The following is a 12,775-nucleotide window of genomic DNA, read 5'->3' as shown; positions in this document are numbered from 1 at the left end:
TATAGAGTATGGTGTTTGTGTGTGGTCTTTTCTCATGACTTTTCTGTAGAGGCCTGGCACAGTCCACTGGCTATCATTAATTTCTAACAGTGTGTTTAATTTGGGTTTCTCACTGTTATGACTATTTGAAGGCTGGATTTAACTATGTATTTTTTTTAATTCTCCCAGTGAGGGTTGCAGAAATCTGGAACATCTGAATCTCTCCTGGTGTGATCAGATTACGAAGGATGGTATTGAAGCACTGGTGAAAGGGTGTAGTGGACTAAAAGCTCTATTTCTTAGAGGTTGCACACAGGTACATAACTGCTTGGGTGATCCTTTAGGAATAAAATTTTTGCTTTGGCTTTTTGAAATCTTCATGAATTAGAAAATTTTGTTTTTGTTAGTGTTTTGTTCAGTATTACAAGATGTGTGTGTTCTTTGGGCTGCTTTGCTTTGCTTTTAATCTCTTGTTTCTTTTCCTATGTCCAATTTAATTGCTAATATAGTTAGAAGATGAAGCACTGAAACACATTCAAAATCACTGTCATGAACTTGTAATCCTGAATTTGCAATCTTGCACAGTAAGTATCTGAAGCTTCAAAAGATGCATTCTCTAAGAATCATAAACTGTTCTCGGATTTTAATGAATAGAACTGCTACACATTTAAATAATTCAAATAGTACATTTCTGAAGCTTATAGAATTTTGTGTGTGGAATAGAGGCTTTAAATGAACTGGCTGTTTCTACAGCTGATGGTGGATTTGGAGTGTTTGTTTTTTCTCATTATATCTTTTGACTATAGCGAGCTCTACAGTAAGAATTAAGTGCATTCATTCAACTCATGAACTGTGTACATGGTAAACCATGCAGTTTTACAGATGTGGTTCTTGTTCTCACATCCATTATGGACAGATGTCTTGGTCTATTCATAATTTTAAAGTTTTTAATTGAGCAGAAGCCATATTTTTGGCTAAACTATTGAGAGTGTAAAATGTGATGGCATCATAATTGAAGAGGGATTGCCAGAACTGACTAGGTAGCAGGAGAAGGGCATGCTTTTTCAGTAATAATGGAATGATACATTTGTTTGTAATAAAATGACTCAGAATCGCTCATGCATATTTAATACTACTTACATAATACACAAAGATTAGATTTGCTGTTTTTTTTTTTGTTTGTTTCTGATCTGACTTTCTAGAGATGAGAAAAATTTCCTTTTAGGCTTTAAATGTATTTAAGTCACCTTTTGTCCATAAATAATCCTTAGAAAAATTTGAAATGAATTAGAATTTCAGGTTTTTAGTGATATACCTTTGAATAATGAAGTTGTTAGATTTTTTTTAATTTTGGAAAGCTTTCTACAGTTTTATTGCCAGAATATATCATAAAATCTTCTTGGTCTAAAACTTTCAAATCAGTTTTAAACATTATTCCTCAATCAATGTGGCACGGGACCATTTTTATTAAGATTGGATAGAAATTTTTGGACTTTCTAGATTTAAAGAAAATGTTTTGAACATTTTAGAGTGTTGCAGATATATTACGACTTACATTAGACGTTTTGCAGAATGATCAAAATGCTAGCACTGATATTTACACAGCAGGTTTCCTTGTGCTTCATATGATCCACGCTTTAATTTTAGTAGTTCTGTTTTGTGGACCTTGTAAAATGCCAGGCTAGCTTCAGCAACTGTGGAATGAACTGATATTACCTCTGGAAATTATGTATGTGAGAGGTCCTGCAGGCATCTTTTTGACCACTTTTCTTTCCTGAGAAGGATGTAGGCATTGAAATCTCAAGCAATTTCAGTGAGACAATTTCATATATGACTTGAGGGTTTTGCCTTTCTGCAGCATCAACATAAAATTTACATAGTCCCCACCTACAAAATAGTTTTCTCACAATAATAATGTCATGAGTATCTCAAAACAGAAAGTTCCAAAAAACCCATAATTTGAGAAACAAAGCCAGAAAATATTTGATTGATATTAGACTTTGCATTTTTGTTATTAAAAAAAACAAACTGTTTTCTCATCTGTAAATGATGCAACTCCTTCTGAATTCACAAACAGAAGACAAGACTTCTAATTTTCTGCCTAGAGTGATTTTTATTTGACAGAACAATTTTCAAATTTAAACTATTCACATTAAAAACTGCTGTGTTTGGAGGGGGAATACCTTTGTGCTGAACTACTGTTATTTCTCATCTTGTTTTCATCTTTGAAAAGTAATGTGTGGTAATGGTTAGCCTCAGGAATATGCTATAAGTAATATTAACATACCTAGATGATTGGCTGAAAGGACTGTGTACTTTCAAAAGATGGTAAAGGTCTTTGTTACCATTGCAAGAATAATGTTATTCCAGGAAATAAATAGACTTGTGTCAGCATAAAGGATTTGTCATTCAGCAGAAAAATTAAATTCTTGGAGTAGGGGTGGGAGGAGAAGAGAACACTTTTTCCAGAAGAGAGGACCTAATAAAATGGACATGTAAACAAAATAATAACATTCCTCTCCCCCAATAAGCTAAGTCCCATTGCTATTTTGTGTGCAGCTGCAGTGGGGTTATTTCTTACAGTGTCTGTTTCAGAGGAAAAAAAAAATCATCTTCCAAAATTAGAGTTACTTTTATCAGAATGTCAAGGACAGAACAATTTTGGGAAAGGGAAAAACCCAGTCCTTTGAATTAAATCTTTCAGCTAGGGACAACTGTGGGGCAAAGCTGGCTTTCAAATTTAAGTTTTGTAAAGGAAGGATGAGGTATAATTGCTTACTGTAACTCTTGCTTTGAAAATTATCCATATGTGAAGGTTTTTCACTCTTGGGTCTTGCTGCTGTAGTGTGAGATAGGTAGTTAGCTCTCTTGTTGTAGAGCTGTCTAAGCCCTCTCTGGCTCGCTGTTCTTGAACTTCTTAATTTGCATAGTCACTGGAATGAAAGACCTCAGTTCTACAGATGTTTGAGAGGCAACGTATTTCACACAATCACAACTACAATTAAAAAAAATAACTATTTGAAAACTGTAAAGCAAAGTAAAATGGAAGAACAGCAACGAACAACTCTGTGCCTCAGATTGCCTTGGAATACTGCTCTAGATCTGTGGGAAAATGCAAGTAGGATAACTAGGAGGTGTCTGTGTTGATTATCTTCAAAGCGTTATCAGACAACATGGTTTCACAGTGGTATTTGGTGTTTAAAGATTGACAGGTTGCCATGGTTATATACAATGTGACACCATCAGTTCAGAAATAAGATTTGACTTTTGCTCTCAGCGGATGACTTGATAACAGAGTAACTTTAATCTTTTTATGTGTTGCAGCAAATTTCAGATGAAGGCATTGTAAAAATCTGTAGAGGATGCCATAGACTTCAGTCACTGTGTGTTTCTGGTTGTAGCAACCTTACAGATGCTTCTCTCACAGCGCTTGGTCTAAACTGTCCAAGGCTGAAGTGAGTATGCCGTGAGTATGTCATGTTGTTACTGGCCTAATGTAAGCAATTCCCTTCTGAAGGATATCAGCTGATATCCATGGGTTCGATTTAGCTCCATGTTGTTTGCTTTACCTTTATAATAAAAAACAAAACATTAAGTCAGAAGTACGAACTGAATCTAAACTCAAGGGCAGGTCTTCAGTGTAACTGCCATATGAATGTAGTTCATTGTATATAGGAAAAAGAAGGATAAAATATGACAAATAACCTAGTAGTTCAATTTTGTGCTTCTAACTAAATATTTTAGGTACTAATTGCAAGCCAGAAGAAAAGAAAACATAAAGCCTATTAATTTTTTTTTTTTAGAAGGTAAGAATGTCTGTAGTTGTGTAGTATCTTGTGATGTTTTATACCTGCTGACTTTTCACAGTGTGCACTCTAATGTGGTTTTATGCAATCTTTTGCCTTGCAAAAAATAGCTTAATCATACCTACATACTATATTTACAGATTTTATTACAAATTTGTTTTTAATTTTATGCTCTGCTGTACATCCTGACATTCTTAGACTCTGACATGAAATGGGCTAAGTCACTGCGAACACTGAGGACTGGTATTTGTGGGATGCATTTTGGGTAATGGGGGCTCAGAAGCCGGTTAGAATGTGGTGATTCTGGAGCTGGTTCTTCTCCGACCTTTTCTTAGTGTCCATTAGAACAACTGTAAAAACCTAGTATACTTTGAGAGCAGCAACTTACAATGTGGAGGTAAGGAATTAGCTTTGTCACTATCTTGCATATTCCTGGTACTGGATTTTTCAGTGTGATATAGCAGATACTGGCCTCCTTTGATTCTAGTTGGGGCCTCTCCTGCAGCAGGGAATCGTGCTTGATTTTGGCCTCTTTGCTAGCACAGCAGCACAGAAGGGCTGAGCAAAGGAAAAAAACTTGACTTTATAATGTCATTACCATCTGTGACTTACCTGTCAGTTAAAAATAATGTAAACTTTTACACTGCTGTAATTTGCTTTAACGCGTATGTTATGGTGGTATTCTCAGAAGCGGGGAGAGCTTCAGCTTTAACAAGGAAGCTCAGTTATGCAGCAGCTCTCTCATTGTAAAGACATGTAATACTACTTGTAAGGTGGAATTTTAATACAAACAAAATCAAAATAAAAGATGTTTGGATGACACTAAATTGCCAGTTATGTGAGGAACATGCAGGAGTCACAACAGCTCTTGTTATACTTCAATCACAGACAAGTGGAGAAAAATGTAGATCATAAAACTTAAAGCAAGCTGTGTTCAGATGCCAACGTGCAATATGCTGATATACAGAGTTCTTTCAGCTGATTGGGTGAAAAGAGATTTTGTTACTTTAGGAAACCTTTCCTTAAGACTTTGGTAAAACTGGATCCCAAAGTGGTGGTTGCCTTCCCATAGCCATTTATAGCTACAAAAGCTTACATGTGACCTTGTTTGGGGCTTAGGAATTTTCTGATACAATTAAATGTGTTCCTTAGAAAGTGGTGCTGTTATTACTAGTTTTTTCTCTGATTTCTCTGGTTCTCTCAATTCACACCTCAATTTGGAAATAAAAGGAAGTTTAAAATGCTGTTAGTTGCAGTTAGTTGTTGATAGTTAGGGGAGTACAAGTGTAGCAAGAATCATTTTTCTAAAGAAGACTATTTAATATGTTCTTAACAGGAAATAGTCATTAATCTAAGCAAGCCTTTCTGTTACATAAACTGTTAGCCCTTGGTTGTGCCACGAGGGGGAAGGCTTCTACCATTTTTCTCCTGCAACAAGGTACACTATAAGGAAAGAATATGACCCTTTGCAGTGATTACTGTAGAGATGTGCGTGATGCAAAGACAGATGGTACAGGTAACCACAGCTAGACCTTTAGGATCATGTATTGAAAATACTTGATTAAAAATATATTGGAAATCAAAGGGAAATATGGTTCTGCACTTGTTTATATCTTCTGAATATTTCGTTGTTGAGTATGAAAGAAAACTTGCAGGAACCGAACTCTCACACCTCTGTTAGCCATGTTGACCCTCTGAGGGAGCTTTTGAATGTTTTCTGTGCTGGGCCACTCCCACTTTGCTTAGGGATCTCAGGTGTTTTGCTACACTAATTTCTATGGTAGTGCTCTGTTCTGCTGCTGTTACCTCTCTAGAAGTGGTATCTCCTTTGGAAAAAAATTCAGAGCCTGACCAACTCTACCAAATTGATTCAGGGGTCAGTATCCATCTTTTTTTTTTTTTCCCCCTACATCAAGATGCATCAGTCTTTTCAGTACCCTTTTTATATCTGCTCTATTAAGTGCTTAACAGTTTCTCTCTCTCTTTTTTTTTTTTTTAAGCATTTTTTAATATTAAAGTACTGTTAGGTGTTTTGTTGAGACTAAGCTTATTGGGAAAAGCACCCATGGACACCATGGGTTCCAGAATATCCTTGTCTAGGTGTGGTTGTGAAAATTAGGAGTCATGTCTTTAGCTGCTCTCTCCTACCTGCCGCTAATTCAGCAGGAGTAGGGAAATGCTATGTGTGGAGATACTCCAGATGTACCCAAAAGACATCTGCAAGTAGTGAATACAACTGTGAGATGTGTTGTTTCAGGAAAAATGGATTTATAGGAATGGGGAATCTGCTCTGGGATATCTTTTGACTCCTCAGCTCCTATGCTAGGTACTTTGTCACAAGTCACAGGATGAGAAACAAATGCCAGCAGTATCTGGAAAAAATTCTCTGGAGATCCCTCTGTAATAAAGTATAATCACTATAATGAGGCAAAAACTAGAACTTCACTCATTTTTGTGCTGACCAGTGCCTTTCCACCTGTTTCTCACATTGGGACGTGATTGATGCAGTATGTCTGTACATACCTTATCCTCCATGCTCTGCTCTTCTGACTGCACACCTAATTCCACAGAAGGCAGAACTGCTAGTCCACTGGTCTCTCCTCCCCTGCACCCATAATCTTCAGATCTTTTCAGTCAGATATGCAGTAGCATTCCCACTATTTTGCCCACTGTAGATGCCTGTTTTCCCCTTTGAAATGAGAAATGTCGTGGAGTTGGGAATTCAGTGGTCGTAAGTGTAGGGTTAAAAGCAGATAAGTAGCGAAAGGAGTGAGAAGCACAACAAACACAACCTGAGTCATCCCCCGCCCTCCAATCTGGCACCCTATGCAAGTTTTGCAATAGCTGAGAGTATTTTGTGATGGGTTGCTAACTACCCTTGATGCGCGAAGTCCCCAAATCCCCAAACACCCTCGATGCACAAAGTCCCCAAATGTGGATCTGGAAAGAAGAATCCATGGATGTTCTAAACATCCCATCTGGAGAGTTATCCCTGCCCAGTACCTCTGTGTTGGCTAATCTTGGTTTTCCAGCATATTTCTGAACCTTGTTGAAGGTTAGCCCTTTGGAAATAGTTATCAAGGGTGTAGCCTATGGGACTGCTTACCTCTAACCCCAGTTGTGCCATTGCTTTGACTTGAAGAGACTGATTCAGCAAATTCATACTGAGAGCCCCACATCTCTTAGCCCGGTGGGGTTGTATTTCTCTTGTGCACACAGCATGATTTTTCCCTTTGCACTTTGTCCACAAAGAGAGTGCTTTTTAATGACCTCTTAAACTAATGGACTGATAAAATTCCTCTAAGTGTTACCACAGCAATAGGTTCTTTTAACCATCTTTCCCTGCCCCCTCCCTCCTGCCCCCACAGTATAGAAGTGTTTGCTGTGGTGAATGGGTAAGCTTGTAGTCCTGATTGCACAGTGCTGTGGTTTCACCTCATTCTTCCCGATACTTACTCCACTTGCAAAGTACCATTAATGGGATGGAAGCCTGTCCTACTTACTAGTGGTGCTGTTCGGGGCAGTTGACTTTTTTTTGTCACTTCCACTTCCTAGTACCTCTCCAGATGGTTAATTATCAGGTGTTAGGTTTATCATTCCAAAACATGGCTGTGTTATTTTCTTTAAAGTTGTAATTTGGCTTCCATAGTTTAAGCTCTTTGTTTTCTGGTAACTTGCTTCACAGTGTTTTGTGTGTGTACTCTGAGAGAGAATTTCTAGTACATAGTTCCTCTTTTTTGAGGGCTTCCCAACATCAGGTGTTTGGAGGACAGCTTTTTCTGGAGCCTTTATCAGCATTTTCCTTAACTCTTTGTATATTCTCCTGTATCTTTCTTCAGATAACACATTAGAAAACTTGAGCATTACAATATCTTACTGAAACAAGAGTTTAAAATGTGTATAATTACATGTAATTTTTCCACTAACTGTTGAGAACATTTTGAGGATTGAATTTCATCTGTTCTGTGAGCTATTAGAGTCTTCTGATAAGCTGGATCAAAAGTCTGTCTAGTGCTTTTTAATTGCAAATCCCCATGAAAAATAGGCATACATATTTGCTATTAAGAGCTTTAAATTGCAGAAGATAGGTTTGTATCAGAAACACATTTGCTTTTCGTTATGTTAATGTTTTCTTTAACATTTAAAATTTTTTCAGGATTTTGGAAGCTGCGAGGTGTTCACATCTTACAGATGCTGGTTTTACCCTTTTAGCACGGGTAAGGGTTATTTCTGAAAGTTAAAGCTCGCCTTGTTTTCATTGCTGCTGAACAGCTGTGAATTGATGTAGACCTGCTGGGAAGGAATCTGAGAAGAGAAAAAATAAAGTAGAAAGAAGCCAGTGGAGGAGGGAACTAAAAAGTGATTTTATTTCTGGTTTATACTTAGAGCTGCAATTTCATCTCTTTTGCCTCTATCCTTACCTTTTTCCTCTCTTTTTTTTTTTTTCTTGGAGTATTTTTAAATTGGATTTATTATGCTTAACATAACAACCCTAAACTTGTGTTAGGTATTCTAGCCAAATTTCCCATGTAAATATAGGAAGTGCCCATAATATTTGCACGAAAAAATCATTGAATAATAGTTTATTCTGAGCATAACTTGTAGCTACAAATATACTTACAGCCATATAGTATAAGCTATAAGCACTTGTGCCCTGATTCATACTGTAAGTATGTAAAATAAGTGTATTGATTGTATCAAATGCTTAGACTTATATGCTTGCTGGCTTAGAAGAACTGAGCACAAATAATATCCTGTAAACAGTACTCATTTACACTGCTGATCTTTAATGTGAGTGAAAGTTTTTCTAGTCACAGTGGTTAAAAAAAAAGGTTTCTGATCAGTCAGCAATACAGTCTTGGGCTTTTGATAGTCACCCCAAGACTGCTTCTGGGAGCTGCAAGATAAACCATTTCTACTAGTGCCCGTTAATAACAGGGCTTGGGGATAGGTCTGAGCACTAGTGCCCTGTGGTCTGCTATGAGGTCAGAAGCTCTGGTCACAGAGTTGCATCATTTTTTGGAAATTAGTCATGACCAGCTATTGAAAGCGGTTCTAAAAGCTTACTGGGATCTCTCGGGATACTGAGAAAATTCCATGTATTATCATGTGTTTAAAAAAAAAAAGAGAGAGTGAGAGTTATTAATAAATGCGGAGCACTGCTTGCTTCTAGCCTCAAAGTGGACCCTATTTTGAAATTTTCAGCATTCAGTAGCAGAGCAAATTGTTTTTAAAATTTCATACTGAAGCATGGAAGTGAAGAGAGATGCTTCATGGGCTTAAGTGTCTTTCAGATTAGTTTGGTGAAGGTTGATGTACACAGAAGTTGGATTTATGTGTGCACAGATTAGTAACCTCAGTATGCAGGATATAAACACCATAGGTTTGAATTGAAGTTGACTCCAAGAGAGGGAAGGGGAGCAGGGGCAGGTGAGTGCTGTTCACATAGCTGCCTGTCCAGGCTTTACAGGACAAGAAGGAGAAACTTCACCTAGTAAGAAGAAAAAAGGATGAAAATGTGGAAGTTGGGGGTGGGAGGACTGTATTGTTTGTGGAATTTTTTAAATACCTTTTGTCCTTTGGTGGTCAAATACTTGAAGGGTTTTAGCTCAGAACTTACTCTTGGAGGCTCTGCTTTCCCATATAACTAGCCCTGTGGATGATTTTGTGTCAATATTGGTTTATTTCATCTTCTGTTTGTTTGATTTATGTTTTTTAGAATTGCCATGAGCTGGAAAAGATGGACTTGGAAGAATGTGTTCTGGTGAGATTTAATATTAAAGAGTTTCGAACATCCAGTGTAAGAATGCAGTGCCAATAAGAACATTAGCACTTTGAGTTAAATGTACTTTGTTTTTTATTAATACTTGTTATGTTATTGATAGTAAATAAAAATAATTATTGGGGAATTCTCTAAATGGAAATTCATGAAGGGTAACAGGTAACTGGGTGTTTTCCAGAAAAGTGTCTGGTAAAGAAATACCTTCATCTGGCAGGGAAAGGGATATCTTATTTGAGGGTTGACCTGCCCCCTGTCTTTACTTATGGTTGCTTGTTTGTGTGTGTGTGTTTGTTTTTCTTTTAGATAACTGACAGCACATTGATACAACTTTCTATTCACTGTCCTAAGCTACAAGCATTGGTAAGTTTACCTCTGCATTTGTGAGTTTTAACACCTACAAAATAAAAACAAGCTGTCACTCTGTATCTAGAAAAACTTCATGATGTAGTATGATACTGTGCAAAATATATGCAAGTTTCAGGAGTATTCCAAAAGAAGCACCTTACTCCTAAAAATATTTAAGTGTATTAAGTGTTACAGAAAATTACTATCAAATCAGTAATAACCAGAAAGCTTGTATTTTATGATTAACATCCTTCAGCTGTGATTAGTTAGTTCAAATAAAACTTCTAATAGGTAACTTACAGTACCCAAATCCTTTATAGATACTCTTTCCTGTTCCTGAATGGTTTTCTTAGGGACCGTGACACTAAGTTACAGATTGAAATATGTCAAATATTGAATAAATAAAGTCTCTCAATGAAAACATATGCAAATTCCACCCTGTAATCAGTTTTGCATGCAAGCAATTTTTCCCAAGGACTGAATTTACATAGTAAATTTTGCCAGGTTTTGTGACCTAGTCTTTCAGAAGATTGATATGCCTTTAGTGGGGTACCTGACTCTGCACTATTTTAAAGAACTATTTTTTTTAGAGAGAGGCTGTTTTAGCTGTTCTGTAGTCAAGGTACCTCAAAATTAGTAGACTGACCTCATAATATGGGTTCCTGTGTTTAGGGGCCAATTGTCCCATAAGTGTAGATCTCTTATATACTACCTTAAAAGTACCTGAGAGAAAAGATATCTTTATAATCTGTTCTTAGACAGGATTAAAGAAAGGTTTGCTGCTTCATTAATTGAATTGTCTTACCATTGGCTTTTCCCATACACCCCAGCTCAGTGTTACTAAGGTAGCAACAACGAGGAGAGATGGATTTTAAAAAGGAGCCTTATTCACTTTTTTTTGTTGTTTTTATTTTTGCTCATTAATTGTCCCACATCATTTTTGGACCATAATTATGCATGTTAAGGCAAACAAGGGTTGTCAGGAGACGAGGAGCAATTTATGGGACTCCTTCTGTTCTTTGGCAAGGGATATGTTTTTGTGTTGTAACCCCAAATATTACCAGTCTGTTTCAGAACTCACAAGAGATCTTTTATACCAGTTCTGCCAATACTTCACTGGAAATGTCATAAAAACTAATGATTTTCAAGTATTTTTCTTAACCTGCTCCCATTTCTTGTCACCAGTGAACACCTTTCTCTGTGTGTCAGCCCACAGACAGGGAAGTGTGGCAGTGATAAAATAACACGCCTTTTCAAAGGGCGCAAGAAGAAATTGAACTTTCTGTTCATGTATATATCACATGTGTAGCAAGGATACATACTCAAAGATTGTGACTGAACAGTGCTGGGTGAGAATTACAGGGAAAGGAAAAAAAAACCACAGCAGAATAGCAGGATACCAAGCATCCCCACATTAACTAATCTTGATACTTGAAATGTGAAATCATGTACTATTGCTGGTTCTGTAAACTCTTGTGTGGCTGGGCTTTAGCATATATTTATGTATATTTGCACTTTAAAGAAGTATTTCAAAGTTGCAGAAATCAACTTTGAATTTCTTTATTGGTGTTTGACAACAGAGTAGACAGTGAAAATGAACAAAACAACTGTTAGAACACTTATAAGCAACTGTTACACCTTCATCAGATCAAAGTACTGAGGGCTTTATAGCTTATTGGACAGAAGAAGTAACTTCACGTGAACTGTTTAATATTTCTGTATTCAAATTATTAGAGAAACTACTACTTTTAGTAGAGTATTGTAAAATACTCTTGGATATTTCTGGAGCTGAGATGGCAGTTGAATTCTTCAGTTATGTTGATCATGCTGTTTCTTACTCACGTAGTATATTGTACCTTCTTTGATTTATAGACAGCATTTAATTAAATATATTAACAACAACAACAACAAAAGAATTTGACCATTTCTATTTATTCCAAAGATTTTAAACAATAATCTTCATAAATTCCATAGTATTAACTCCTTCTACCAGATTATAAAGACAGAAAAATCATGTGTTTTAATACAAAATATGTATCATTTGGCATATTTGTTTTACAAAGTTCTATGAAATCAGCTGTACCTCCTATATTGTCTTTTCAGTACCAAATACAGTGTCTCAGGAAAGCTGAATTTTATAAGCTGCTTACTTCCTGTGATGGGAAACTCTTAATTAGCCAGTAGACTGCTACCGTAACCGGTATCTTCATGTAACCTTCTGTCCTTCCTTGAAAACACAGGTCTATTATAAATGTTCTTTAACTCTTCAATTGCCGATAGTTTCCAGGCTGTGAGCCAGTTCAAATGCTCAAAGTGCATATGTAAAGAAAGTAGATATATGAGAGAACTTAAGTATTTAAAGAGTTAATAGACTTGCAGAATGTAAAACTTATGTAGTTGCTTGGAGTCATTGCCAGCTGCGTGTATTTGGTGAGTGAGTAAAACTGAACCAGCTGGAGCTGAAGGGAGGATGTTGGTGGGTTCCTCCTCAGACTTGAGGGGAGCTACAGACCTGTCTCCCTTCCTTTCTTCTGGTTACTTGTTCATCCTTCATGCTCTTGAGCAAAGAAAAAAAAGAAAGATGCAGGGCAAGTTGTTCTAAAGGATGGGACTGACCTTGTGTGTGTCTGGTAGCAGGCAAGAAATGCTTGACTCTAGCTGAGATAAAATAAGGTAGACCACAGTGGTAGCCTTCCTTGTCCTGCTAAAATAAAAAGATAGATGTGATGTGCTGAGAGGAGGGAAGGATTGCATGTTTGATTCAGATGACTGGCAGGAGATACTTTTGAGTGCTATTATTTGCTTGTGCTGAGTTAGAAAGCACTTTTGGTTTGCTGCCAAGCATTTCTTCATCTGTTGCTGT

General features: G+C 36.8%; 1 protein-coding gene across 5 annotated transcripts in view; it reads left to right on the top strand.

The window, feature by feature from the left end:
- Positions 1–12,775, top strand: part of FBXL2 (F-box and leucine rich repeat protein 2) — a 30,545-nt gene that overhangs the window by 7,753 nt on the left and 10,017 nt on the right. For all 5 annotated transcript variants that reach the window (XR_003257605.1, XM_026090276.1, XM_026090274.1 and 2 more), the window contains exons 4-9: positions 169–295; positions 489–563; positions 3,304–3,434; positions 7,942–8,002; positions 9,505–9,549; positions 9,871–9,927. Coding sequence is in view for 4 of the 5 variants with exons in the window: in XM_026090276.1 (XP_025946061.1) it covers positions 169–295; positions 489–563; positions 3,304–3,434; positions 7,942–8,002; positions 9,505–9,549; positions 9,871–9,927 (496 nt within the window). In the remaining variant the exon portion in view is untranslated. The remainder of the gene's footprint in view (positions 1–168; positions 296–488; positions 564–3,303; positions 3,435–7,941; positions 8,003–9,504; positions 9,550–9,870; positions 9,928–12,775) is intronic.

The sequence above is a fragment of the Apteryx rowi genome, unplaced genomic scaffold (genome assembly GCF_003343035.1).
Source record: "Apteryx rowi isolate R43461 unplaced genomic scaffold, aptRow1 scaffold_856, whole genome shotgun sequence".
Taxonomy (NCBI): Eukaryota; Metazoa; Chordata; class Aves; order Apterygiformes; family Apterygidae; genus Apteryx; species Apteryx rowi.
This window is presented reverse-complemented; position numbering and strand designations above follow the sequence as displayed.